Source organism: Oryctolagus cuniculus, chromosome 10 (genome assembly GCF_051225735.1).
Source record: "Oryctolagus cuniculus isolate XC-2025 breed Fujian yellow rabbit chromosome 10, ASM5122573v1, whole genome shotgun sequence".
Taxonomy (NCBI): domain Eukaryota; kingdom Metazoa; phylum Chordata; class Mammalia; order Lagomorpha; family Leporidae; genus Oryctolagus; species Oryctolagus cuniculus.
In genome coordinates this window covers 112097885-112124238 of record NC_142876.1, presented here as the reverse complement: position 1 = coordinate 112124238, position 26354 = coordinate 112097885, and the positions used below count along the sequence as shown (strand labels likewise).

At 47.5% G+C, this 26354-nt stretch overlaps 1 protein-coding gene and 2 long non-coding RNA genes across 7 annotated transcripts in view; 1 reads left to right on the top strand and 2 right to left on the bottom strand.

The window, feature by feature from the left end:
* The window catches only part of EEFSEC (eukaryotic elongation factor, selenocysteine-tRNA specific), a 242584-nt gene extending 234381 nt beyond the window's left edge, over positions 1-8203 (bottom strand). Inside the window, exon 1 of one of the 5 annotated variants that reach the window (XM_089305614.1) lies at positions 7812-8203. In XM_089305614.1, the coding sequence (XP_089161740.1) occupies positions 7812-8115 (304 nt within the window). In that variant the 5' untranslated portion in view covers positions 8116-8203. Of the gene's footprint in view, positions 1-3631; positions 3788-7811 lie in introns of those variants that run through there. The other 4 variants (XM_089305607.1, XM_002713149.6, XM_089305613.1 and 1 more) reach the window with 4 other exon arrangements.
* Positions 8204-8218: 15 nt separating this feature from the next.
* On the top strand, positions 8219-9033 carry LOC138844128 (uncharacterized). The gene is made up of 2 exons (XR_011379621.2): positions 8219-8406; positions 8887-9033. It is a non-coding gene; the product is annotated as an uncharacterized LOC138844128 (long non-coding RNA).
* Positions 9034-11245: 2212 nt separating this feature from the next.
* On the bottom strand, positions 11246-26351 carry LOC138844129 (uncharacterized). The gene is made up of 2 exons (XR_011379622.2): positions 26239-26351; positions 11246-12072 (listed from the first exon to the last, which is right to left on the bottom strand). It is a non-coding gene; the product is annotated as an uncharacterized LOC138844129 (long non-coding RNA).
* Positions 26352-26354: the final 3 nt, after the last annotated feature.

Here is a 26354-nt window from a genome sequence, read left to right as displayed (position 1 = left end):
CACCCCGGGTTCTAGTCCCGGTTGGGGCACAGGATTCTGTCCCAGTTGCTCCTCTTCCAGGCCAGCTCTCTGCTGTGGCCCGGGAGGGCAGTGGAGGATGGCCCAGGTCCTTGGGTCCTGCACTCGCATGGGAGACCAGGAGGAAGCACCTGGCTCCTGGATTCAGATCAGCGCAGCGTGACAGCTGCAATGCACCGGCCGTAGCAGCCGTTTGGGGGGTGAACCAATGGAAAAAAGAAGACCTTTCTCTCTGTGTCTCTCTCTCACTAACTCTGCCTGCAATCAATCAATCAATCAATCAATCAATAAATAGAAATGCCTGGCTTCATGCTCCCCAGGACTGGGGCCTGTGGGATACCCAGGAAAAAGAGAGACGGCCTGGCTGGGGCCTCACCCAGCAAAAGAACAACAGAGAGGAGAATACGTCTTGGGGCTTAATTTACGAGTTGTTTCCTGGGATGCCTGCCCAAATCTTATTCCACCCCGGACAGAGTGATTTTGAAGAATAACCTGAGACATGCTGATAGAAAACAAAGGAGATGCTTAGTGAAAAGCTTAAAAGCAAGTGATTTTAAGTGCTTACAGCTTTACCAAAGCCATGGCTGTGAGTTCCTTCTGACTTTGATTATGACCTTCTAGCAAAATATTTGCCTCAAGAAGGCAGTCTTTGCATTATTTTCTATTCCTAGCATGACTACAAAAATATTCTTTGATTTAACATTTGATATGTTTTGTTCTCAAGGGCAAGCCCCATGAGAAGAAAAATGTACCCCAACAGAATGAAATATGACTACCTGCTTCCATTTTTCTTTCCTGTTGGTTCCTGCTCAAATATTCTGCATTAATTTAAACTCAACGCTGTGTCTCTGATGTTGTGCTGCCCCACACTGTCACCCAGACCAAAGCAAAGTCACCTGCTGTCCAGCACCAAGAGAAAGTGCTGCAGACAAAGCTCAACTTGAGAGTCTCCTGCAGACAGTGAAAGGCACTCCAGCTTGGAAGGAGACCAGGCCAGAGTGTGATAGGTACCAGGCAAAACAGAAAGCCTGGGCTGGAACAGAGCACACTTTGTACTCAGGGAGGCAGACTTCCTATTGCACAGGAGGCTCTGAAGCCAGAGAGGGCAAGGGCCTGCAGCATCAGCCTCAGCTCCCTGGACGGGGAGGGTGGACTCTCCCAGGTGCGGTGTGGCTCTCTGAAGGAAGAACAGAGCTGTCGCTGCGGGGGCACAAAGGAACGGGGAACCGAGGTCTGACAGCTAGCGGGAGCTCAAGAAATTAAGGAGAAAGTGTTTCCACTTAAACCGGCTCCTTTAAACACGCTTCAATATTTTAGGACAAACATAATTGCCACAATTTAGCAAAATAAATTCCTCTGTGGAATCCTTAGAAACACTAAATTTAGGGGCAAAGAAAAGCAAAAGAGGTTCTTTGGTTACACAGTAGAATAGCACCCAAATTCCTCGTGGCGGCCAAGGCCTGCATGGCCAAGCCCCCAGTTTGTTATCTCTGCTTGTACCATGCTGCTTTCTGGGCATATGTGCAGATGCCTGAAGGCTCACATAAAAATCAAGTTGAAGACACACATTCATTCACAGCCACGAGCCCCCTGCTTCATTCATGAGCCCAAGGAGAGCAGCATCTCCGACCTACCGCAGGACGAGTGGATGCACACTTGACAAAAACAAAGCAAAGGCACAGAGCTTGCTCCACATCGGCACTGAGAGCACAGAAAGCTGGAAAAAACAGAAAAGGCAAAGTGGCTGCGAGACAAAACTCTCCCAGACTTACTTGTTGACAGCAACCTGAGTGGGACTTAAAAGACCTGCTGCTGTCATTAGCACTGGGCAGGTAGGACCCGGGACAGCCCGAGCCACACAGGAGGCGCCACTTAAACAGTGGGTACAGGAGGCCAGAGATCGAGGCGGCAAGTCCTGGCAGAGGAGCTGCTGTTCATTAACCACCCGCACAAAAGACCAGGAGACAATACACTGTTAATCCTCGCAGCCACCAGAGGACTATAAATTGCCAAGCCGGGATACCCGCATTTTTCAGCCCTCCTCTTCCCTGCCAGAGAGAGATTGAGGATGAGGCCAAGTCCCTCACCCCCACCCAAGTCTTTAAAACATACATTACTGAATCTTTCTGAAGTTCGGACCCGGAAAGATATATACTCTAAAATGGATTTGAAAAAATACCGCCCTGATACACTACCACGAGGGCCCAGAGTGGCCGGGTGCATTTCTTCACTCACATGAAGAACACCAGAACCTGGGCTGCAAAGTCAGATCAACACAGGTTCAAACCCGGCTCTGACCTCTCTCAGCCACAGGGTTTTCACCTATACAATGGCAATGCCTCCTCTTCCTTGCCAGGACTGCAGAGAGGGCTAATGGATGGGAAACAACAACAAACCAGCCTAAGGACAGCACTCAACGGACACTAAGCACCACTGTCACTGTTAAACTGCTCTGTGTCCCTTAGGTGGTGCATGGGTCAGGGGACATAAACCTCAATTTTCTCCAAGTTAGGAAAGAATTTGCGTGTGTGCCTATGTGTGTATGTGAAAGTACTTTGGAAGGAGCTGTGGGATTAGGAAGAACCAGCTTTAAAACATATTAAACTTCAAAGATACATTCAAAGAATGTAATTCAGACAATCACTCTAATTTTCTTTTCTTGGAGACACCACATTTTACAAGGGGTCTAAATCAATCACCTAAGCCAAGAGTTCTAACAGGAGCCCAGTCCCCAGGATCCCAGGTGCAGGTGCATCTAGAGAAAATTACACCTGCTGCCAGAGGGCGTCCCCACCCAGCGATCTTACATCTTCCTACCTAACCGTCTATCCATGATTGCATCGCAACTTGATTTAAAAGCCTCCTAAGAGGCTGGTGTTATGGCACAGTGGGTTAAGCCATGGCTTGTGACACTTGCAACTTGTAGGTGAATGCTAGCTCAAGTCCTGGTTGTCCTGCTTCTTATCTGGCTTTCAGCTAACATGCCTGGGGAAATAGTAGAAGATGGCCCAAGTACTTGGGCCCTGGCACCCATGTCAGAGACCAGGACGTAGTTGCTGGCTCCTGGCTTTGGGCCTGAGCCAGACCTCACTGCTGTGCTGTTGTGTGCTGTGGATGGATAGCTGGCTGTTGTGGGTAATACTGTGGGAAGATCCTCCCCACCCCCTTGTGTGTGACCCTCTCTGTCACTCTGCCTTTCAAACAAATAAATCTTTAAATAAATGCCTTCCAAGGTGCTCCCAGGCCCTTAGAGGAAACCTAAACTAAGGACCACTATCTGGGGTTCTGGCCCCACCAACTCTCTACCTTCATCTTGGGCACACCTCCGGCTCACCTCCTGATGCCCAGCGTGCCTCAATGTTGGCAGTTAGCTCTGGCGCAGACACAGTGGTGCGTCTCTGTATCACAGCTCTCCCTGGTAGCTCCCTCTCCTAGGAAAGCTCTTCTTCCCTTTGTACCCTATACTCCACCCCACAGCAAAGTGAGTCATTCCTGTTTGTACACTGTGTGCAAAGGATGCCAGGAGGTCACCTTACACACAGTCCAGTGTCCTTTCCCGGGTTCTGCTGTAGGCCCCTGGGAAAAGGGAAGAGAACCAGCATACATGACGTACCTCCAGCAGGCCAGGCCATATGTTAATCGCCTTCTGCTTACTAACCCACAAAGAAGGTTCTGTGCTCACTATAACTGTGGGTGAACCTGTGCCTGGCTGGGAGACTGGCTGGGAGACTGCCTGCCTAGCCCACGCAGCAGGTTAGCAGGGTGTGGCACACCATGCCTCCCGGGATGGCCTGACTGCTGGCAGCTGCTCCCTGTTGAAGGGTCTTGTAGTTGCCAATCACATAAACAGCTCCTGGCTGTGGCCCAGACCCATCAGAACCACCTAGAAAGCTACTAGGCTACGTGACCTCCAAGCTGATTGGAGAAGCATAGTGGCGCCAGTATTGGCTTTACCCTATAGAATTACTGTTGCCCTGAATTAGCTACGCCCCCTCTGCCTCCCCTTTAAAAGGTGTGTTTGCTTGTTAATAAACAGACATGTTCACCGAAACTTGTCCCGGTGTTTCCTGTCGAAGAGCGCCATCACCCAACCATCCTACAGTGCGAGGGCCTCGCAGGACAAGCCCGCACATCACCAGCAGACAGTAACGGGGACACAGGTTTCAGCCTATCATACTGCTCTGGCCCGAGCACTGAGAGCACACCGGGGGATCTGGCAGACAAGGCTCCTGCTCTGCTTGCACTGCGCTCGCAGTCTAGCAGAGCAAAGACAACTGGCAAACACATCAAGACAGTCCGAGGGAAAGGGTGACCATGGATATTAGACATGAGAAATTATGATATGAGGGGGTGAGGTTGGAAACAAAACTTCAGAGAGGTGAGTCAGCAGAGGAGGTAACATCTATGCAGCGACCTAGATACTAAGCAGTCAGACACAGCACACAGCGGCGACAGCAGGTGCAGTGATGCTGAGGGAGCAGCAGCGCGGCCCACTCGAGGAGGAGAACGAGGCCAGTGTGACCGACGGCCAGGAGTCATGGGCGGGTCTGAGACTGAGGGTCCTGAGGGATGTGATGAGGAGGCTGGGTTCTACTCCAATGGAAAGCCGCTGGAAGGCCCTGAAGCCTGGCGTGACCTGATGAACAGCTGCAAAAGCAGTGCACTGCCTCCTGTGCGGAGAGCGAATCAGAAGGAGGAGGAAGGCTGGTGGGTAGGGTCCAGAATTGAAGGGGTCCAGGATTTGGCTGCAGGAGTCATTTCAAGAAGACAAAAGGGGCCGGTGCTATAGCACAGACGGTAGTAAAGCTGCCATCTGCAGTGCCAGCATTCCATATGTGTGCCAGTTTGAATCTCAGCTGCTCCACTTCCGACCCAGCTCTCTGCTGTGGCCTGGGAAAGCAGTGGAAGGCGGCCCCACTCCTTGGGCCCCTGCACCCACATGGGAGACCCAGAAGAAGCTCCTGGCTCCTGGCTTCAGATCAGCACAGTTCTGGCCATTGCAGCCACTTGGGGAGTGAACCAGCAGATAGAGTCTCTCTCTCTCTCTGTCTCTGTCTCTGTCTCTCTCTGTCTCCGTCTCCGTGCCCCTCCGTAACTCTGCCTTTCCATGAGGTCACAAGGATGCATGGGTCATGAGAATATGGGAAAGGTATATGCCTGGGTTAGGGGCAGCAGAATCAGGTTCCAAAACCAGCCCAAAGCACCTTGCAGACTAAGCTTGCGTTTCCCCACCTGAAAAACAAACACTCCCACCACAGAGGGATGGTGCATGGATCCAAGTCTGGCAATGGGCCTGTGTCAGAGCATGCATTTATATGGCAGCAGCCTTCTCGTCAAAAGAAAAAAAAAAGTCTACTCTTCTCATTTCCCTGAAAAGGGAGACTCTAATCTGTTCAGGGAGAATGGTAGCTGCCTGAAGATCACCACTCCAATGTGCTCAGGCCACATTTTACCGCCCAGGAGGTGAAAGGAAAGAACAACGGTGCACGTACAAGAGTAGAAAAACCCCTGTTCTGCTGGGATTTTATCATCTACACCAAGGATTTGCCAAATTCTTTGGGACATGAGGATTTGGTTGCAGAGGATCAGGCTAGTGCTGAAATTTTTTGGGTCATATGAAGTTTCTCTGCAGATGTATAAACTGGAAGGGAGTAGGAAGAGGATCGGTGACGTTGAAAGCATGGGGAGGACCCTGGCTGTGGAGTTAGGCCATCCTGGACTGGGCCACGACCTCGCTGCCTCCCTGAGTTCTGACTTCACCAACTGATAAACGGTAACCACCACATTCCTAGCAGGGTATGCTGGAAAGCAGCAAATATGCAAGAAAAACCAAGCCAATGAGTAGCTATGCAGTTACCATTATTTGTCAACATGTGCAAAGTTCAGAACTAGGTTCAAAGGTCACACTGCTAGTGAGAGAGAAAGCCAGGCTCCATGCCCAGCTCTTCTAACTCCAAACGCACGTCCTCCACCATTCACCTACACTACAAATGCTCCTCAGCTTAAAACTGAGTGTACCACCCTGATAAGCCCATCGTAACCTGAACATATCCTAAGTCGAAAAAGCCTTCAACCCACCTCCCCGCCGATCGTCACAGCTCAGCTGCAAGCACACTGCAGGGTGCCGCTGTCTCCCCTTGTGGCTGCGGGGCTGCCTGGCAGCTGCACACACTGCCAGAGACGTACTCGTAGTGTTATTGTATCATCACTCTCTAAAAGAAAAGCAAGTTTCAAAGCCCTGTCCACAGCTTTAGGAGTTACCTGGGTTTGGAAAAGTAGCCACAAGGTTGGCACAGGGTGAGCATCTCTAACCTGAAAACACAGAATCCAAACTGCTCCAAAGGAAGAAACGTTTTGAGCACTAGCACGACACCCCAAGTGCAAAATTCCACACCTGGCTCATTGTGACAGGTTGCAGCCAGAACACAAGCGCACTAAAAACACTATAAAATTACCTTCAGGCTATCTGTATGACTTGTGTACGAAATATAAACAAATTTCATGTTTAGACTTGGGACCTATCCCCAAGATATCCCATTAGGCATATGCAAATATTCCAAATCGCTAAAAAAAAATCTGTAGCACTTCCATCCTCAAGCATTTTGGAAAAATGATATTCAACATGCAGTAGTGGTTTCATCTGGAGAGATGGGAGGGGCCCAGAACTGAGAACAGGGTTAAGTGTGAGGACCTTCTCCTCACTCATTAAGTTCTATTTGTTCACAAGTGACATACATTCATGCACCATCTGTAAAATTAAAAATGAATGAAAGGGCCAGCATTGTGGCATAGTGGGTAAAGCTGATGCCTTCAACGCTGGCATCCCACATGGGCACTGGTTTGTGTCTCGGCTGCTCCACTTCCAACCCAGCTCCCTGTTGATGGCCTGGGAAAGCAATAGAGGATGGCCCAAGTACTTGGGCTCCTGCCACCCACCTGGAAGACCTAGATGAAGGTGGCCACTGCAGAAAATTGGGGAGCGAACCAGTGGATGCAGGGTCTCTCTCCCTCTCCCTCTCCATGTAACTCTGACTTCCAAATAAATAATTAAATAAATCTTTTCTAAAACTTTAGTGAGACAACATCTTGGGAGGGCATTTTGGAAGTACCTGTCATGTCTGAAAATTCACAGCACCAGGGACTAGGCTAAGTCCCTAAGGATTTATTAACATACATTTCCAAGACGCATGTTCTAGAATATTCATTCCAGCGTGGTTAGGAAACACTGCAAACAACATAAAGGTCCATCGTTAAGAGACCAGTTAGGAAAATGTTGGTCTATGTGAGCCTGAAACAGAATCGAGCTTTAAAGGGACAAATACAGAGTCAGTGTTGAGTGAAACCTCGCATCAGCACGGGGCATTTGCATATACAAAGATATGCTTGCATTTCTGCGGGGTTTTTCTGAAACGACACTGGGAACAGTGGCTGACAGAGTGGGAACTGGGGGGCCACAGGGTAAGGCAAGTAGTCCTTTGTGGGGGGAGGGGAGGAATTTGTTGCATATACCCTTTTCCTAGCTTGCTCGTGTATTGCGGGCACATGTTATGGCGGGAAAACGGGAAGCACCTTGCCGCTCAGGTGTGTGGGACGGGAAAGCGTCCGCCTCAGCTGGCCCCGAGTTCGAGTCCCGAGGCCTCCCATCACGTGCTGCGGCGCGTTGGGGGCGTCACGCACGCCTCTGGGGCCGCAGGGACCCCGCGAGGGAAGTGGGGCGCTCTCCCTTCGGACCCCGAGCCCGTCCGGTCCGCCCAGCGTCCCCGAGCCCGACTCTCGCCCCGGCCCGCGCTCACCGCCAATGATGGTCCGGATGAGGGAGGCGTGCCCGGGGCAGTCGACCAGCGTGACCTGAAGCAGCGGCTCGCCGGGCTCGGACCCGGGCCCGGGCGCCGGCAGTGCCGGACGCAGGCGCGGCGGCAGCGGCACCGAGAAGCACGAGAAGCCCAAGTCGAGCGTGATGCCGCGCTCGCGGCTCTGCGGCTGCTTGTCGAAGGCTGCTGTGGAGGCCGTGGTGCTCAGCGCCCTGGCCAGCGCCGTCTTGCCGCTGTCGATGTGGCCCAGCACGCCCACGTTCACGTTCACCCGCTGCCCTGCCATACCGCCGCCGCCGGCTCGGACACTCGCCCGGCCCGCCCCTCACCTCGCTCGGGGGCCGCTGCGGTCCGGCCCGTTAAGCTGCCCCCCCGCAACCCGCGCGCCGGGCGCGCCCGTTCCGGCCCCGAAGCTTCCGCCCGCCTGGAGCCCGAGGGTTCGGTCCCGCTCCGTGCGCCAAGTGGGTGCCCAAGGACGGGGCTTGACCTAAGCCACCGACTTCAGGGCTGCTCGCTCGCCTGGTTGTGCCCACCTGAAGCCCTGGGGATCTTTACATCTACTCATTTATTCATTTCAGTAAGTTCTTATTAAGTGCCTACTGGATACCGGGCACTGTCTATTCCTGGCACTGGGATGCAGTGTCCCCTGTAGGACAACACACAGGTGAACTAGTGATTGGACCAGATCATTACAAAGAGTGAGAAAGCCTCTATGGAAAGTAAAAGCAGCGACGAAAAGAGGAATAGCTTCCGAATAATGGGTTGGAGGAAAGAGCTCCCAGAGTTGCTGTGTGCTGAGGCTGCCATGTTGAGAAGGAGCCATGGGTAAATCTGGGGAAGTCTTAGAAGATGGGAGAAGGTGATGCTATCACTGAGTCAGGAATGCTCACCCGGGGTCTGTAGCCTGGCCCTAGGAGGAACCACAAAACTCCCAGTCCTGGTGAGACGGGTAATGGATGTGCATGTGCATGAGAGCCCAGAGTTTAGAACCACAAAAACATCGCTCACCACAGTCAACCAGGGGCCACAGACCTGAGTATCTGCTGTGACCCAGCAGGTACCTCAAAGGAGAGACATTAACCGGGAGTGGTGAGACCCTGGAACTGAAGAGCACTGGTCCTGTGTAAGGAGGAAGGCCTTGGAGAAAAAAGAAGAAGAGGAGGAGGAGGAGGAAGAGGAGGAGGACGAGGAGGATGAGAAGAAGGAGAAGAAGAGGAGGAGAAGGAGGAAGAAGAGGAGGGGAGGGGAGGGGAGGGGGAGGAGGTGGAGGAGGAAATTAAAATGCAGTGACTTTGAACAGCCTTGTCTCGACTATTGAGAACCAGTTTTGTTTTTTGTGTGTGTGTGCAAATTGTTGAACTCTTTACTCAGTATAGAGTTGGTCTTTTTTGTGTAAAGTTAATTGAAAATGGATCTTAGTGGAGAATGGGACTGGGAATGGGAGAGGGAGGAGGAGGGAGGAGGAGGGAGGAGGGAGGAGGGGTGGGAGGGCGAGTATGGTGGGAAGAATCACTATATGCCTAAAGTTGCACTTATAAAATGCATGCAGTTTGTGTTCTTTAAGTAAAAGTTTTCTTTCGGAGGAAAAAAAAAAGAAGGAAAGCCTTGGCTCAGCCTCAGCCAATGGATACCAGGCAGCAGTGCTGCTACCCCAGGAACCCAGCACCCGCCCCGCCTCGCCCCGCCCAGGGCCCAGTCTTTCCATTTCTCAAGAGAAGAGAGGATTTCTGCATGAAATCTGACTTTTACACACCAGCAACTAATTTAACTCATAATTTTAAGACTGCCGTGGCCAAGCACAAAATTCACTGGAGCCTACGGGGAAGCCGATCTGTGCTCTGTGCTGAGCTGTGCCACGCACAGGCGTACCACTGCCCTCCCAGAAAGTGCTACCTGATGCCTTCTGCACTCCTGACTGCATCAGAAAATGGTCCTCCCCAGGTCCCCTCCCCTTCACCAAAGTCATGTGATGAAGCCCTAACTCCCAGTGTGATGGGAGTGGGAGATGGGGCCTCTGGGAGGTAATTAGGGTGAGGTGAGGCCATGAGAGTGGGGGCCTTATGGTGGGATTCATGCCCTCTTACTAAGAGACCAGAGTTCGTCTTCATTTTCCCATCCTGCAAATAGGGAACATGAAAAGTTTGTCTTCCGTTTTTAAAAACACAATGGTAAAAGCAACATTTTTAAAGGAGAGTCTTAATAAATAGGTAGTAATAGTTCAGAGGCTCTTGAGTGCCTGTGAAAAATATTTCAATGAACAAAATGTTCTGAACAGGGACTGGCTTCAAATAATCCCTCTTTCTTGCCTCTGCTCTACACAGAATGCTGACAAATGGCAATGAAATGAGAAGAAGTGTTCTGTTTTGTAACTTTAATGTTGTGGTATTGGCCTCACAGACTTCATAATGTTGTGTTGACTTCAAAAGTATGATTGAAACTTGGAACAATGTTGGGCTGCAAGAGACGCGATTTGCAACCTAGAGATGCTAACAGGATTGCAGGGAGGTGCAGGTTTTGAGTGGGAGTGAGCTGTGAGCATGGAAGATGTGCCATCAAAAAGATGGGTGGAAGGTCTGTCTACCTCTCAAGTAAATTTTTAGATTTATGTATTTCACAAGCAGAGAAACAGAGAAAGAGGGGGAAACACAGAGAAAGGTCTGTCATCTGCTGGTTCACTCCTCAAATCGCCACATCCTTTGGGTCTGGGCCAGGCCAAAGCCAGGAGCCAGAAATTCTGTCAGTCTTCCATGTGGCTGGCAGGGCCCCAAGTACATAGGCCATCCTCTGCTGCCTTCCTAACACGTTATCAGGAAGCTGGATTAGAAGTGGAGCACGTGGTCGGCGCTGTTGCGTAGCAGGTAAAGCCGCAGCCTATAGTGCCAGCATCCCATATGGGTACCAGTTCCGGTCCCAGGTGCTGCAGTTCCAATCCAGCTCTCTGCTATGGCCTGGGAAAGCAGTGGAGGATGGCCTAAGTCCTTGGGCCCCTGCACCCATGTGAGAGACCCAAAGGAAGCTACTGGCTCCTGGCTTTATATTGGCTCAGCTCCAGTCGTTGCAGCCATTTGAGGGGTGAACCAGTGGATGGAAGGCCTCTCTCTCCCTCTCTGCCTCTGCCTCTCTGTAAATCTGCCTTTCAAATAAATAAATAAATTTAAAAAAAGAAGAAGAAAAAGAAGTGGAGCACCTGGAACTCATACTGGTACTCTGACATGGGATGGCAGTGTTGCAAACAGCTTAACCCACAGCACCAAAATGCTGGCCCCTGCATAAATAAAATAATTCCCTTATTATGTTATTATTCATTTTTTGCTTCCCCTCAACTGTTTGAACTCGGGCTACTTCTGTATCCCAAGAGTCTAGCACAGCATCTGTGGGTGGTGTGCAAAAATGATGTCTCCAGGGAGGAGGAATTGTTTGGTTTTAGGAGAGGCAGAGATTTTACTTGAAACACATTGATAATATTTGAATTTTAAATCACATTTTTCTAATCATAAACAAAGCCCTAAAGACAACAGTGGAACCAGGAGTCTTTGGTTTGCAGTCCCCACTGGGAAGAGAGGTAAGACATTTATCTCTGTGGTCTGGAACAGACTGTCTCCCCAGCCCACCTCTCTCCTCTCTCTTGCTCTTCCTACTCTTGGGGATCTGGAACCTGCGAGTCCACGCCACTCTAACGCACTTTCCTACAGCTGGCTCCTTTGCCTGGCACTCTTTCTGGAAGCTTCCTCTGCCCTCCTGGGCCTGGATGGGCTGCCTCCATGTCATGTCTTGCACAGTCACAGCTTTTGAGGGCAAATGACAGAAACTCTCCATGAAACTGAGGGGAGCAAAAAGGGAATGCACTGAGCGTGGTGTGGTGGCGGCAAAGACGCTGGTGGCCAGCTGTTGGTGTTCAAACCCTGCCTCCACCAGCTGAGAGCTGTGAGGCCTCGGGCAAGCTCCAAACTGTTTTGAGCCTCCGTTTCTTCATCCATGAAGTGGGAGAATAAAATAGTTCCGAATTTACAGAATTCTGAGTTGGCATTTCCATAACCGATTTGGTGTTTCTATAGCACTTAGAGCAATACCTAATGCATCATGACCACTGTATCAGTCTTTGTTAAGTTAGATAAATAAACTGAAAAGTCCAGAGAGCTTGCTTCATCCATGCTCAGAGAATGGCTTGAAGGCACCAACTTTGCTCCTCTCTCTGTTCCTCTTTCCTCTGAGTTTCATCCCTTCCCAGGCAGGCTCTTTCCTCCTAGGGAGAAAATGGTTGCTATCAGTTCCAAACTTAGGGACTCGGCACTCCTACAAGATCCCCAGCTTGAGTCTCTGTTCCCTGGGAAGTTGTGTGCCTCTGCACTGAGACGGAAACACAAGGACAGTGCCCGTACAGTGGGAAAGGCAGAGCTGCCCTTAGCCAGGCGTAGGATGTTTCATGCCTCCTGCTATGTCCCTCGTCTCTGTCCTAGCACCTCTCGCAGTGAGTGTGGTTAGCGTGAGACCAGGCCAGTGCTCTGGTGCTCTCCCCCATCCTAGCCTGTTGAGGGTGACTTGAGAGCAGGGCCCTCACCTTCCACATCTTTGATTGCCTGGGGCCTGACACATGCTACTGCCCCATTGCTGCTTCTTGAATGGACTCACCCCTAAAACCCGTAGCCCAGGAAGACATCCCCCGCTCTGGCAGACTCCCTGGGTTCCGTGCAGTTCCACTGGTTGGGCACAGTCCCTGGGAAAATAATTGATGGGACACAGCCTGCAGAACTGTGATTATTTGGGATTTGTTCTTAATGTTAATGTGATGCTGGTTCCTTTCTGTTTCTTTAATGCCATTTTGTACTAAGGTAGTTCAAACTTCTTTTCAAACAGCCAGTAATTAATTCAACTTCATTAAGGCCAATTAATCCAGGATTAATTATAAATTTGCCCAGAGGAAGTTATTATACTTTGCTCTTTGATTTGAGTTTTGGCTTTAAAGATTCTTTCAGGAGTGAAATGGAAATTTCCCTTTTCTTGAGGGTACCTGCCTTGCTAGTGATTATGTTAACCATGCGCTTTGCATAGGTCCTGTGCTAAGCCAGAGGACGCTGCCACCCAGGCCGCCAACTTAGCTACCTGGCATTCTCACACTAAATAGATGGGCCAATACACATTTAGAAGAGGTCAAGGTAGCAAGGACTCATCCCAGGTGGGCTCCACTTCATGGCAGCTATGTGGCACCACCATTTTTTCCACGATATTTATAAAATCACTATGGTCTGCAGTGGTCACCACCTAGTCCCTCTTCTGTAAGAGCACCTCGGCCCTCCTTGGAGGCTCTTCATCTTCTTCCCCCAGGTCACTGCAGGGCCAACCACACCCCAGCTCCAAAGGTGGGCTTGAGATTTCTAGTCTAAGCAGTCAGCATAGCTCATCCCACTGGCCACAGCCATGAGTTTGGTGGTGATCATGTGATCCAATTGGCCCCATTAGGAGCAAATCCTGAAATAAAAAGTGTGCTCTTTGCTGCTGGACCAAGACCTGGGGAGTGCAGGTTTGGGCTGTGATGGGACCCCAGGAGGGGAACCTGGACATGACAGGTGTATTAGTTGGATTTTTATTACTACAACTAGAATAATTCAAAGCGACTCAACAAAAGAAGGCTTATTTCAAGCCATGGTTTTGAAGATTCACAGGGCACAGTTGGGTGTGCCCCACGGATCTGGAGTCCGGTGATGGTGGAAGACAGCAGAACATGTGTAGAGAGGAGAGCACATGGTGATCCAGGAAGCAGAGAGAGGGAGCGTTCTCTTCCATGTGGTCTCTCCTTTTAAAGCTACCATACTTTGGGGCAGTGCTGTAGCACAGCAGGTTTACACCCTGGCCTGAAGTGCCGGCATCCCATATGGGTGCCGGTTTGAGTCCCAGCTGCTCCACTTCTGATCCAGCTCTCTGCTATGGCCTGGGAAAGCAGTAAAGGTGGCCCGAGTCCTTGGGCCACTGCTCCCACGTGGGAGACCTGGAAGAAGCTCTTGGCTCCTGGCTCCTGGCTTCAGATCCACGCAGCTCTGGCCGATTGCGGCCGTTTGGGGAGTGAACCAACAGAAACCTTTCTCTCTGTCTCTCCCTCTCACTGTGTATAAATCTACCTTGCAAATAAATAAAAAACAATCTTAAAAAGAAAAGAAAAAGACACAGGTGGGGCAGGCGCTGTGGCATAGCAGGTAAAGTTGCCACCTGCAGTGCCAGCATCCTATATGGGTGCTGGTTTGAGTACTGGCTACTCCACTTCCAATCCAATTCTCTGCTAAGGCCTGGGAAAGCAGCGGAAGACAGCCCGGGTCCTTGGGCACCTGCATCATTGTGGGAGACCTGGAAGAAGCTCCTGGCTCCTGGTTTCGGATCGGCATAGATCCAGCCATTGCGGTCATTTGGGGAGTGAACCAGTGGATGGAAAACCTCTCTTTTCTCTCTCTCTCTCTCTCTCTCTCTCTCTCTCTTTCTCTTTCTCTGCCTCTCCTCTCTCTGTGTAACTCTGCCTTTCAAATAAATAAAGAAATCATTTTAAAATATTTATTTATTTAAAAGGTAGAGTTATAGAAGCAGAGGTAGAGATAGAGAGAGGTCTTCCATCCACTGGTTCACTCCCCAGATGGCCACAATAGCCAGAGCTGGGCTGATCCAAAGCCAGGAGCCATGTGCTTCTTCTAGGTCTCCCACATGGGTACAGGGGCCCCAAGACTTGAGCCATCTTCCACTGCTTTCCCAGGCCATAGCAGAGCTCTGGATGGAAAGTGGAGTAACTGGGACTCAAACCAGCACCCATATGGGATGCCAGCACTGCAGGTGGCAGTTTTACCTGCCATGCCACAATGCTGGCTCCATAAATAAATCTTTTAAAAAATACACAGTATAATCATATAATATAAACACATAGTAGAGTGTTGACTCTATTTTCCTATTTGTTGACTAAATGAGTGCTTTTTAATGCTATCCCAAGTCATCAGAGATGTATGGAGGGTCTTTACAAGGATTGCCCCATATCCTGGGGCCCAAGGGTCACAGTTTGCCAGTGAACTACAGAACTAGAAGCCACCTAATCACCTGTCTTCTGATCAGACCTTCAAGCTACCCTGACCTCTGGCCCCACTACCGTGTTTTGCAGATGGAACCCACTCAGGGCAGCCCAGGCTCTGGCTGCTTTCCGAGGAAGACACTGGAAGTCAGCAGATGTTACCAGGTCATTCCATGGGGGGATGAGCTGCTGGAACAGAAAACCCATTAGACAGCACAGGACTTGGCAGCTGGAGGCAGTCTTTATCCTCTTACCCTGACCTGTTTCCAGCCTGACTTGCTACATCTGGGCTCCAAAGCAGTTCCTGTGAATGGTCAGGGGTACCGTTTCTATTCAAAAGGCATGAGAAAAACAGCCACGAAGGCCAAGCACACAGAGAGCAGGCCAATATTAACTGAAAATAAGCCCACATCTTTGCACTCCAAGGCCCCGATGCCATATTCTACTCGCTATTCACTCTTCCTTCTTCCCTTCCGCCAGAACCTCAATTGAGCTTTGGGAAGAGGCGTGCTCAGGTAAAAGCACCGTCACATTTCCAGCCTACTTTGCAATTGGAGAGGCCTACGGGACCCTGCTTTGGAGAGCGATCGGGTTTCCTAGAAGGCTATTTAAAGGGGACACTTTCTGCTGGCCAGAGTCCTCCTCATCTCACTGGTGGCTCTTCTTCTTCCTTGTTTTTCCTACCTGGCATGTGGAAGTGATGGCTGGATGTTTAGCAGCCACCTTTGCAGCATGAGAACCAAAGCCTTGCACTAAGGGTGGGGAACCAGGACGAAAGATTCAGACCCTGCAAATGACTTGTTCTTCATGTTGCATGATGCATGATTCCCCCTTTTTTATTTGCAAAAACCACTGGGTCTGGTTTTGTGTGGCTTGAAGACAAAAGTATTCTAAAATGACACCCGAAGCTGGGTGAGAGTTTCCAGAATGGCGGGTGGTTGGTAGTGTGAAATGTTGCACAAAGAGAAATGTCTCCCATGCCCTGGATCACTCCCCAGATGCCTGCCACAGCCACTGCAATAGCTGGGCCTGAGCCAAACGCGATCTGGGTCTCCACATGGATGGCAGGGACCTGATTTCTCAAACCACCACCTGCTGCTCTTGGAGTAGACGTTAGCAGGAAGCTTGAGCTGGGACTCGAACCCAGACACGTTTGCGTTGGTTGGAGGCATCTGAAGCAACATCTTAACTGTTGTACCAAACACTCACCTACAACAGTGTCCTTTGATGCACAAAAGTTTTTCATTTTGGTCAAGTATACAACTCCCTTAATTTTTCATTTTGCTTGTTCCTTTGGTGCCATATTAAAAAAAAAAAAAAAAAAAAACATTGCAAACACAAGGTCAAGAACATTTGCCCCCGTGGTTTCTTCTGAGAGTTTTACAGGTTAAGCTCTTCAATAGAGGGATTTATTTTTTTGGACAGGCAGAGTGGACAGTGAGAGAGAAAGACAGAGAGAAAGGTCTTCCTTTGCCATTGGTTCACCCTCCAATGGCCGCCACGGCCGGCGCACCACACTGATCCGATGGCAGGAGCCAGGTGCTTATCCTGGTCTCCCATGGGGTGCAGGGCCCAAGCACTTGGGCCATCCTCCACTGCACTCCCTGGCCACAGCAGAGAACTGGCCTGGAAGAGGGGCAACCGGGACAGAATCCGGCACCCTGACCGGGACTAGAACCCAGTGTGCCGGCACCGCAAGGCGGAGGATTAGCCTAGTGAGCCACGGTGCCGGCTTTTTTTTTTTTTTTTTTAAGATTTATTTCATTTATTTGAAAGACAGAGTTGCAGAGAGAGGTAGAGACAGAGAAAAAGGTCTTCCATCCGTTGGTTCACTCCCCAAATGGCCGCAACAGCCAGAGCTGTGCCCATCTGAAGCCAGGAGCCAGGAGCTTCTTCTGGGTCTCCCATGCAGAAGCAGGAGCGCAAGGACTTGGGCCATCTTCTACTGCTTTCCCAGGCCAGAGCAGAGAGCTGGATTGGAAGAGGAGCAGCCAGGACTAGAACCAGCGCCCATATGGGATGCCAGCACTTCAGGCCAGGGCTTTAACCCACTGCGCCACAGTGCCAGCCCCCCAGTAGAGGGATTTTAATAAATCCATTTTTTGGTCAGTTCATGTCTTTTATTACCTCATACACAACCACTTGTCTTCTGGCTTGTTGGAGCAATAAGAACACATTGAATTCAGTAACGTTTGTCAAAGTGGGTGCCATAAAAACTCCAGCACTACATTCATCTGAAGGGCTTTGGCCGGCGCTGTGGCTCACTAGGCTAATCCTCCTCCTGCGGTGCCGGCACCCCGGGTTCTAGTCCCAGTCGGGGCACCAGATTCTGTCCCGGTTGCCCCTCTTCCAGGCCAGCTCTCTGCTGTGGCCTGGGAAGGCAGTGGAGGATGGCCCAAGTGCTTGGGCCCTGTATCCACATGGGAGACCAGGAGGAAGCACCTGGCTCCTGGCTTCAGATTGGCGCAGAGCGCTGGCCGTGGCAGCCATTTGGGGGATGAAGCAACGGAAAGAGACCTTTCTCTCTGTCTCTCTCTGTCTCACTGTCTAACTCTGCCTGTACAAAACAAAGAAACAAAAAACTCCAGCACTACATTCATGTGAAGGGCTTTGATGACGAAGGCAACTAATTTTGCCTTTCTCATCTACCTTTTATGTCATGACAGCCAGCTTGCCTTTCTTCCTATTTTTTTCTTAAAGATTTATTTATTTCAAAGTCAGTTTTACAGAGACAGCGAGGGAAAGACAATGATCTTGCATCTGCTGGTTTACTCCCTAGATGGTTGCAGTGGTCAGGGTTGGGCCAGGCTGAAGCCAGGAGCCAGGAGCTCCTTCTGGTTTTTTTTACATGTGTGCAGGGGTTCAAGTACTTGGCCATTCTCTGCTGCTTTCCCAGGCCATTAGATGCTGGCATCACACGTAGCGGCTTTACCTGCTATGCCAAAATGCCAGCCCTGCATTTCTTACTCTTATGCTCATTCTTCGTGGTGTCATATAAGATGTCTTCCTTTCAGTACCAGCACAAAGACTCAACACAATGAGCAGACTTCTTTCGAATGTTGTAGTCGATTGCTCGCCAGCAAAGATCAGTTTTGGCTGATCAAGAGGAATTCCTTCCTGATCTTGGATCTTGGCCTTTGAATTTTCTATTATAGTGGAGGATTCAACCCTGAGAACAAGGGCCTTTCCCATAAGGGTCTTCATGAAAATCTGCATGTTGGCAGTGGCACTACAGAGGCAGATTGGAAAGGTTTTAACATCCATTGAGAGTTAACACTGTATTTGACATAATGTAAGGGTTCAGCTTTATTCTTTTGTAGACAGATACCCAATTCTCCCAGCAGCATTTGTTGGCCAGGCTGCCTCTTCCCTCAGTGAATGGGTTTAGCACCCCGTCAGAAATAAGCATGACTGCATATGTGAAGGCATGTTTGTGGACTCTCTCTCCTATCCTGCTGGCCTATGTCTGTCTTTATGCAAACATCAAACATTTGGATTGTAGGTGTGCACTAAGTTTTGAAGTCAGGAATTGTGAGTCTTCCAATTTCATTCTTGTTTTTCAAGAATTTTTTTTTTTTTTTGGCTATTTGGGGTCCCTTACAATTTCATATGCATTTTAGGATGGGCTTTTCTGTTTCTTCAAAGTCTTATGACACTTAGATATTGACAGGAAGTATTCAGTCTTTTGGTTTCTGTAGATAGTATTGTCATCTTAACAATATTAAGTCTTTTGGGCCGGTGCCACGGCTCACTAGGCTAATCCTCCGCCTGCGGCGCAGGCACACCGGGTTCTAGTCCCGGTTGGGGTGCCGGATTCTGTCCCAGTCGCTCCTCTTCCTGGCCAGCTCTCTGCTCTGGCCTGGGAGTGCAGTGGAGGATGGCCCAGGTCCTTGGGCCCTGCACCCCATGGGAGACCAGCAAAAACATCTGCCTCCTGGCTTCGGATCAGCATGGTGCGCCGGCCGCAGTGGCCATTGAGGGGTGAACCAACGGAAAAGGAAGACCTTTAACTCTGTCTCTCTCTCTGTCCACTCTGCCTGTCAAAACAAAACAAAACAAAACGAAACAACAACAAAACAATATTAAGTCTTTTAATCCATGAATCTAGAATGTCTTTATATTTACAGTATTTAAGTCTTTAATTTTCTTGAACAGTGTTTTGTTTGTATTTCCTTTGGTGTAGAAGCATTGAATCCCCTTAAATTTATATTCCTATTTTATTCTTTTTGATATTATTATTATTTCCAGTATATAGAAATACAACTGATTTTTGTGTGGTTTTGTATGCTCAATTTTGCTGAATTTATTAGATGTCTCTGTGTGTGATTATTTGGAGTTTTCTATATATACATGTAGGATTACATCATATCAGAGTGGAGGTACTTTTATTTCTTCCTTTCCAATTTGCCAGACTTTTATTTTTTTTCTTACCTAACTGCTCTGTGTAGAACTTCCAATACTATGTTGAACAGAAGTGGAAAAAGTGGGCATACTTGTTTATTCCGGATCTTAGGGGAACATTTCAGTAGTTTAGAATTGAGTAGCACACTAAGCTGTAGGGTTTTAAAATATGAAGGTAACTTTAAAATTTTGTGGAAGACACAGACATAGTCCAAAGATAAAAGCCACCACAGCAGCTGGCACCGCGGCTCACTAGGCTAATCCTCCGCCTTCTGGCGCCGGCACACCAGATTCTAGTCCCGGCCGGGGTGCCAGATTCTGTCCCGGTTGCCCCTCTTCCAGGCCAGTTCTCTGCTGTGGCCAGGGAGTGCAGTGGAGGATGGCCCAAGTACTTGGGCCCTGCACTCCATGGGAGACCAGGAGAAGCACCTGGCTCCTGCCATCGGATCAGCACGGTGCGCCGGCCGCGGCGGCCATTGGAGGGTGAACCAACGGCAAAGGAAGACCTTTCTCTCTGTCTCTCTCTCTCACTGTCCACTCTGCCTGTCAAAAAAAAAAAAAGAAGAAGAAGAAGAAGAAGAAGAAGAAGAAACAAATGAGTATTTCCACAAATGCTGAATAATAAACGCACCAATTCAAGAAACAAGAATAAGGAACACAATATGATGCTCCCAAAAGAATACAACACTTTAATAGTAGATGGTGAAGATGAAGAGTTTGAAGAAATGCCAGAAATAGAATTCAAAAAATTGATCATAAGATTACATAGAAGTAATCAGAAGCAAATGCATGAACTAATAAAATCTATACATGACATGAAAGAAAATTTAATCCCCAAAATTGAGATCTTAAAGAGAAAGCAAAATGAAATCTTGGAATGAAGAATTCAATAGAACAAGTAAAAAATGCAGTGGAAAGCCTTAACAATACAATCAGTGAAGCAGAAGAAAGAATATCTGACTTAGAATACAAATTGCAGGAAATTACGTAGTCAGACAAAAAACAAGAAGAGGAAATTAGAAAACGATAAAACACTGTTGGGAATCTACAGGATACTATCAAATGATCCAACATATGGATTCTGGGAGTTCATGAGGGCATGGAAAGAGAAAGGATTAGAAGGCGTTTTTAGTGAAGTAGTAACAGAAAACTCCCCTAATTTGGAGAAAGAAAGGGACATCAAAGTATAGGAAGCACATAGAACTCCTAATAGACATGACCAGAAAAGATCTTCCATGACACATTTTCAAACTCTCCACAGTAAAACATAAAGAAAAGATTCTAAAATGTGCACAGAGAAATGACAGAGGATCTCCAATTAGACTCACACCTGACTTCTCATCAAAAACCCTACAGGCTAGGAGAGAATGGCAAGATATATTTTAAGCATTAAGAGAAAAAAACTGTCAACCCAGAATACTGTACCCAGAAAAGCTCTCATTTATGAATGAAGGTGAAATAACAACAAACAGAAATTGAAATAATTTGTCACCATCCATCCAGCCCTGCAGAAGATGTTTAATGATGTGCTACACATGAAACACAGAAATACGGCCATCACTGTAAAAGATGGTAAAGGAAGAAAATCTCCCAATAAAAGTACAAAGGAAATTCAAAGTAAAAAGTAAAATTATTTATGGAAAAATGGCAGGGCAAAGTCATTACTTATCAATAGTCACCTTGAATGTAGATGACCTCAACTCTCCAGTTAAAAGACACAGACTGGCTGAATGGATTAAAAAACAAAACCCATCCATTTTCTGCGTACAAGAAACATATCTCACCAACAAAGATGCACACAGACTGAAACAATGGAAAAAGGTATGCCATGATAATAGAAACCAAAGAGCAGCTGATGTAGCCATCCTAATATCACACAAAATAGACTTTAACACAAAAGCTGTAAAAAGAGACAAAGAAGGGCACTATGTAATGGTTAAGGGATCAATTAAACAGGAAGATATCAGTATTATAAACATATATGCATCTAATTACAGGGCACCTGACTTTTAAAAAAATGTTAAGGGATCTACAGGGAGACATAAACTCCAATACAATAGCAACGGGAGACTTTTATTATACTTGTAGCTGTGCTTTGCTGCAAGGAGTCATGGAAAGAACTAGAGCTTAGCACGCTGCCCCAGGCTTGAGCTGTATCCCTGTGATTAGCTTGTGAAGACGCACTGCTCTGAGACTCAGTTTTCTCATCTTCAGAATGGGAGAATAGTCTTGAAGATTTTGTGGTAGACTCTGTGAGATAAATTATGTATGTAGTGCTTATCTCAGTGAGTGGGACCTGTAAAGTACTCAGCAATGGGCATGAGTTATTGGCGTCATCATTAAGTGTGATTTAATTTTTAATCTTTTGGGTTTTTTTATTTGACAGAGTTACAGACTGTGAGAGAGAGAGAGAGAGAGACAGAGAGAAAGGTCTTCCTTCCATTGGTTCACTCCCCAAATGGCCACCACGGTCAGCGCTGAGCTGATCCGAAGCCAGGAGCCGGGTGCTTCTTCCTGGTCTCCCATGCGGGTGAAGGAGCCCAAGCACTTGGGCCATCCTTCACTGCCCTCCCGGGCCACAGCAGAGAGCTGGATTGGAAGAGGAACAACCAGGACTAGAACCCGGCGCCCATATGGGATGCTGGCGCCACAGGAGGAGGATTAACCAAGTGAGCCATGGCGCTGGCCTAAATTTTTTAACCTTTTGGTTGGAAGAGCAGGCTACATGGATGGTATCAGATAACCATATGTAATATATGATTGTTGCCTTAATTCCTAAACCTGAAAAAGATACAATAGTAAAAGTGAACTACAGACCAAATTCCCTGAACACAGATGCAAAAATCCTCAACAAGATATTAGCCAATCGAATCCAACAACATATTAGAAAGATCACTGACCCAAACCAAGTGGGATTTATCTCTGGTATGCAGGGATGGCTCAACATTTGCAAATCAATCAATGTGATACATCACGTTAACAAACTAAACTGTGAGAGTGGGTGGGAGGGCAGGTATGGTGGAAAGAATCACTATATTCCTAATGTTGTACTTATGAAATTCATGAAGTCTGTATTCCTTAAATAAAAGGTTTCTTTGGAGGGGGGATAAATAAAATTTAAAAAGTTTGTGGAAATAGAAATAAATTTTACTGTGGTGCAATTTTTTTTAAATCCATGCATTCAAGAGGTCTTCAAAAACTTTAAAGGAAAATGCATACTATGAGGAAACCATGCATGGATTTGTACCAAAAGAAACACCTTTTAAATACATTCCTATTTAATTTTAATCACAAAAGGGTGTTGGATTTTGTCAAACGACTTTTCTGAATCAAATCTGATAATCAATTGGAGGTCTTTATTCTATCAATCTGGTGTATTACATTGATGGATTGTTATCTGTTAATCTACCCTTGCATTCCTAGGAAAAACTCTTTGCCATGGTGTATTATCCTTTCAATATGTTGCTGAATTTGGTTTGCTAGCATTTTGAGGATTTTTATATTTATGAATGTATTCACAAGGGATATTGATCTGGTTTTTATTTTCTTGTCATGTCTTTTTCTGACTTAATTATCAGAGCAATGCTGACCTCACAGACTGAACTAGAAAGTGTTCCATCCACTTTACCATTTCAATGAGTTTGAGAAGCATTGGTGTTAGTTCTTTAGGGCTTTGGTAGAACTCACCAGTCAAGCTGTCTGGTCCTGGGCTTTCCTTGTTAGGAGTACTTTAGTGTTTTACTTCCTTATTTATTTATTTATTTATTTATTTAAAAGGCATTGTGACAGAAAGAGAAGGACACACACACACACAGAGAGAGAGAGAGAGAGAGATCTTCCATCTGCTGGTTTCCGATTATTGATTCCATCTCCTTACTTGGTAGCAAGTATGATTTTCTACTTTTTCTTGAGTCAGTTTTGTAGTTTTATAGTTCTTCATAAATTTGTTCATTTGAGCCATGTAATTCAATTTGTTCAAAATTGTTCATGACATTCTGTTATATTCCTTTATATTTCTGTATAGTTGACAGTAATATTCTGTCAACTATATTTCATTTCTCCCTTTAGCAATTTGAATAATCTCTTATTTTTTTTTCTTAATGTAGCTAAAGGCTTGTTCATTTATTCAAAAAACCAACTTTGGGCTTTGTTCATTTTCTCTTCTCTATTCTGTTTATCTGCATTCTACCTTTTAAAAATTGTGGTAAATTACACAGCAAAAAAAAAAAAAATACCATCTTAACTATCTGAATTGTACAGTCCAGTAGCATTAACGACATTCAAGTTGTTGTGTAACCATCACCACCATCCATCTCCACACCTTTTCTACTTTCCCAAATGGAAATGCTGCACCCATTAAACATAAACTACCCATTCTTCCCCCACCCCCAGTCTCTGGCAATCCCATTCCAGTTTCTTTTCTTTCTTTTTTTTTTTCTTTAAAGATCCCATTGCACTTTTTATCTCTGTGAATTTGACTGCTCTAGGAACCTCAAGTAAGTGAAATCAAGCAGTGTTTATGTTTTTGGTGACTGGTTCATTTCATTTACCATAAGGTCTCAAGGTCCATCCATATTGCCATGTGTGAGAATCTCCTTCTTTATAAAGGCTGGGTTTTATGTATACAGACACCCCACATTTAAAAAAATTCATTCATCTGTCAAAAGGCATTTGTGTTGCATCTACCTCTTGGCTATTGTGAATAATGCTAATCTCTATTCTAATTCCAACTGTTTCCTTCCTTTTGTTAGTTTTGGATTTAGTTTGCTCTTTTTTCCTGGTCCCTTATGGTGTACACTTAGGACATTAATTGGAGTTCTCTTTTTATTATTGTAGGTGTTCACACCTATATATTTTCTTTTTAACACAACTTATATTGCATCTCTTAAGTTTTGGCATGTTGTATTTTTGCTTTTATGCATCTCAAGGTATTTTCTTATTTATCTTGTGATTTCTTCTTTGACCAATTGTTTGAGTGTATTATTTAATTTCCACACTTTTTTTTTTTTTTTGATAGGCGGAGTTAGAGAGAGACAGACAGAAAGGTCTTCCTTCCGTTGGTTCACTCCCCCAGATGGTCGCTATGGCCAGTGCGCTGCACTGATCTGAAACCAGGAGCCAGTCTCCCATGCGGGTGCAGGGTCCAAGGACTTGGGCCATTCTCCACTACCTTCCTGGGCCACAGCAGAGAGCTGGACTGGAAGAGGAGCAACCGGGACAGAATCCTGTGCCCTGACTGGGACTAGAAACCAGGGTGCTGGCGCTGCAGGCGGAGGATTAGCATAGTGAGCTGTGCGCTGGCCTCCACACATTTTTAAATTTTTCTTCTCAAGCATAGTCCCCATGAAGTGGCAATCACCCGCCTGAAAACCAACAACCCAAGTTCTTTCCTGTAAATTGTCAGGAGCGTCACTGTACGGATGAACTAATCACCATGTCTTGAAGGATAACTATTGATAGGCCAGGTCAGGCCAAGGTCACGTGCTCACCACTGAAACAAAGCTAGGGATTGGGGTCAGTCAACTCAACCACTTGGATGCTAAAAGATCAGGGTAAAGGAAATCAGATTGAAGGTGGCCAGAAGAGGTAGGGATGCTGAGTAGGCAGAAATAGCTCATGTCCTCCACTGTGGGACTCACCTGTTCTACTTTCACCTTGTATATCTTGGACACTGGCCCACCACATCATCCTCTGGTGATGTGAAAAGAACAGCCTGTCTCTAAAACTAGGCCTGGCATCTGTTCATCCTGGACCTGTGCCAGGCATTTGCTCAGTTTGTAACCTTGGCCAAATCCTCTCCTCTCCTGTGGCCTCGGTTTCCTCACCTGTAATATGAAAATGCCAGGATGGATCAGTGACTTTTGACCAGGTCAATAGCATAAAAAACCAAAGCAGCTCTGGTGGAACAAGGAGTGGGGGCTGGGGTATAATGGAGGTAGTGTCCTAAATTCTCAGCCTTCCCCTTCACTACCCATTCTGGCCACAAAACGATTCTATAACTCCAGGGAGTATACTTTGAAAGCCACTGGACCAAGTGGTCCAGGGGCTTCCTCTGAGCCCTAAAAACCTCTTTTGGCTGCCAGGAAATTCTTCTCTTTGCTCAGTGCCAAAAGAGAGAAGAGTTTGAGGGCTTAAAATAATAAATGTAAAACCAGTCTTTCCTCCTCACTGGACAACACACACAGGTTGTTGCTACAGAGCACCTCACTTTGATATTCGTTGGTGGAAAGCCTTCCTTCCACACCCTGAAATGAACAGTTCTTTATGCAACACTTACGACCAGGCCTAAGTCAATGATACGCTGAGCATCTCTGGGTGTCCTGAGGGGGTGTCTTTAGGGCTGATTAATCACACACTACCACTAACAACTTTAGCCTTCCAAGACCTGGCCCCCGTCCCTCGGGGCTCTGAAGAACGTCAGAAGCTTCCATCCCGGTGGTGCTGAATCCATTATGAAGCCGACAGGAGAGTGATGGTCTTTTCTGAGGTGCTGGGATGGGCTGAGGGTTACACGGGCTCAGTCTCCTCTGGGGTTTCCCGTTCTGCTGATCGCTGTGTGTTCCAGCGCAGGTCACTGGACCTTTTTTCATGAGCCTTTTTATCTGCGTTAGGCATTATACCACCTTACAGGGCTGTGCAACGCTATTCGCAGGCAACTTAAGCAGAGGAGGAGGGTGGAGGAGAGAAGCAGAGAAGCCAGTTCCACGGAGGATTCTGAGCGGAGCAGCGTTGGGAATGGCTGGCTGAGCGGGACCTTCGCAGGGACGTGCAAACGCTTGGGAGTTGGAAAACTTCGGAGTAACCAACCCAAAGTCAAAGCTTAAGCTCGCCTCAGTTCCTGCATGTCCAAACTGAGGCCATAACCTGAGCTCCGCGGAAAGGCGTGACGTTTAAGTATGATAATAGATTAGATGGAACGATTAAAATCCAGATTTGAAGCACCACCTCCAAACTCGCACCGCGGCTTACCTTTCTGCCTTCCCGCCACCGGCCGGGGCAGGAAGTGGCGGCTCGGGGGAAATTCAACCCAGTGACACAGCCGGAAGTAAATGGGCGGGGTTCCACCGGCAATCGCGATGGACGCG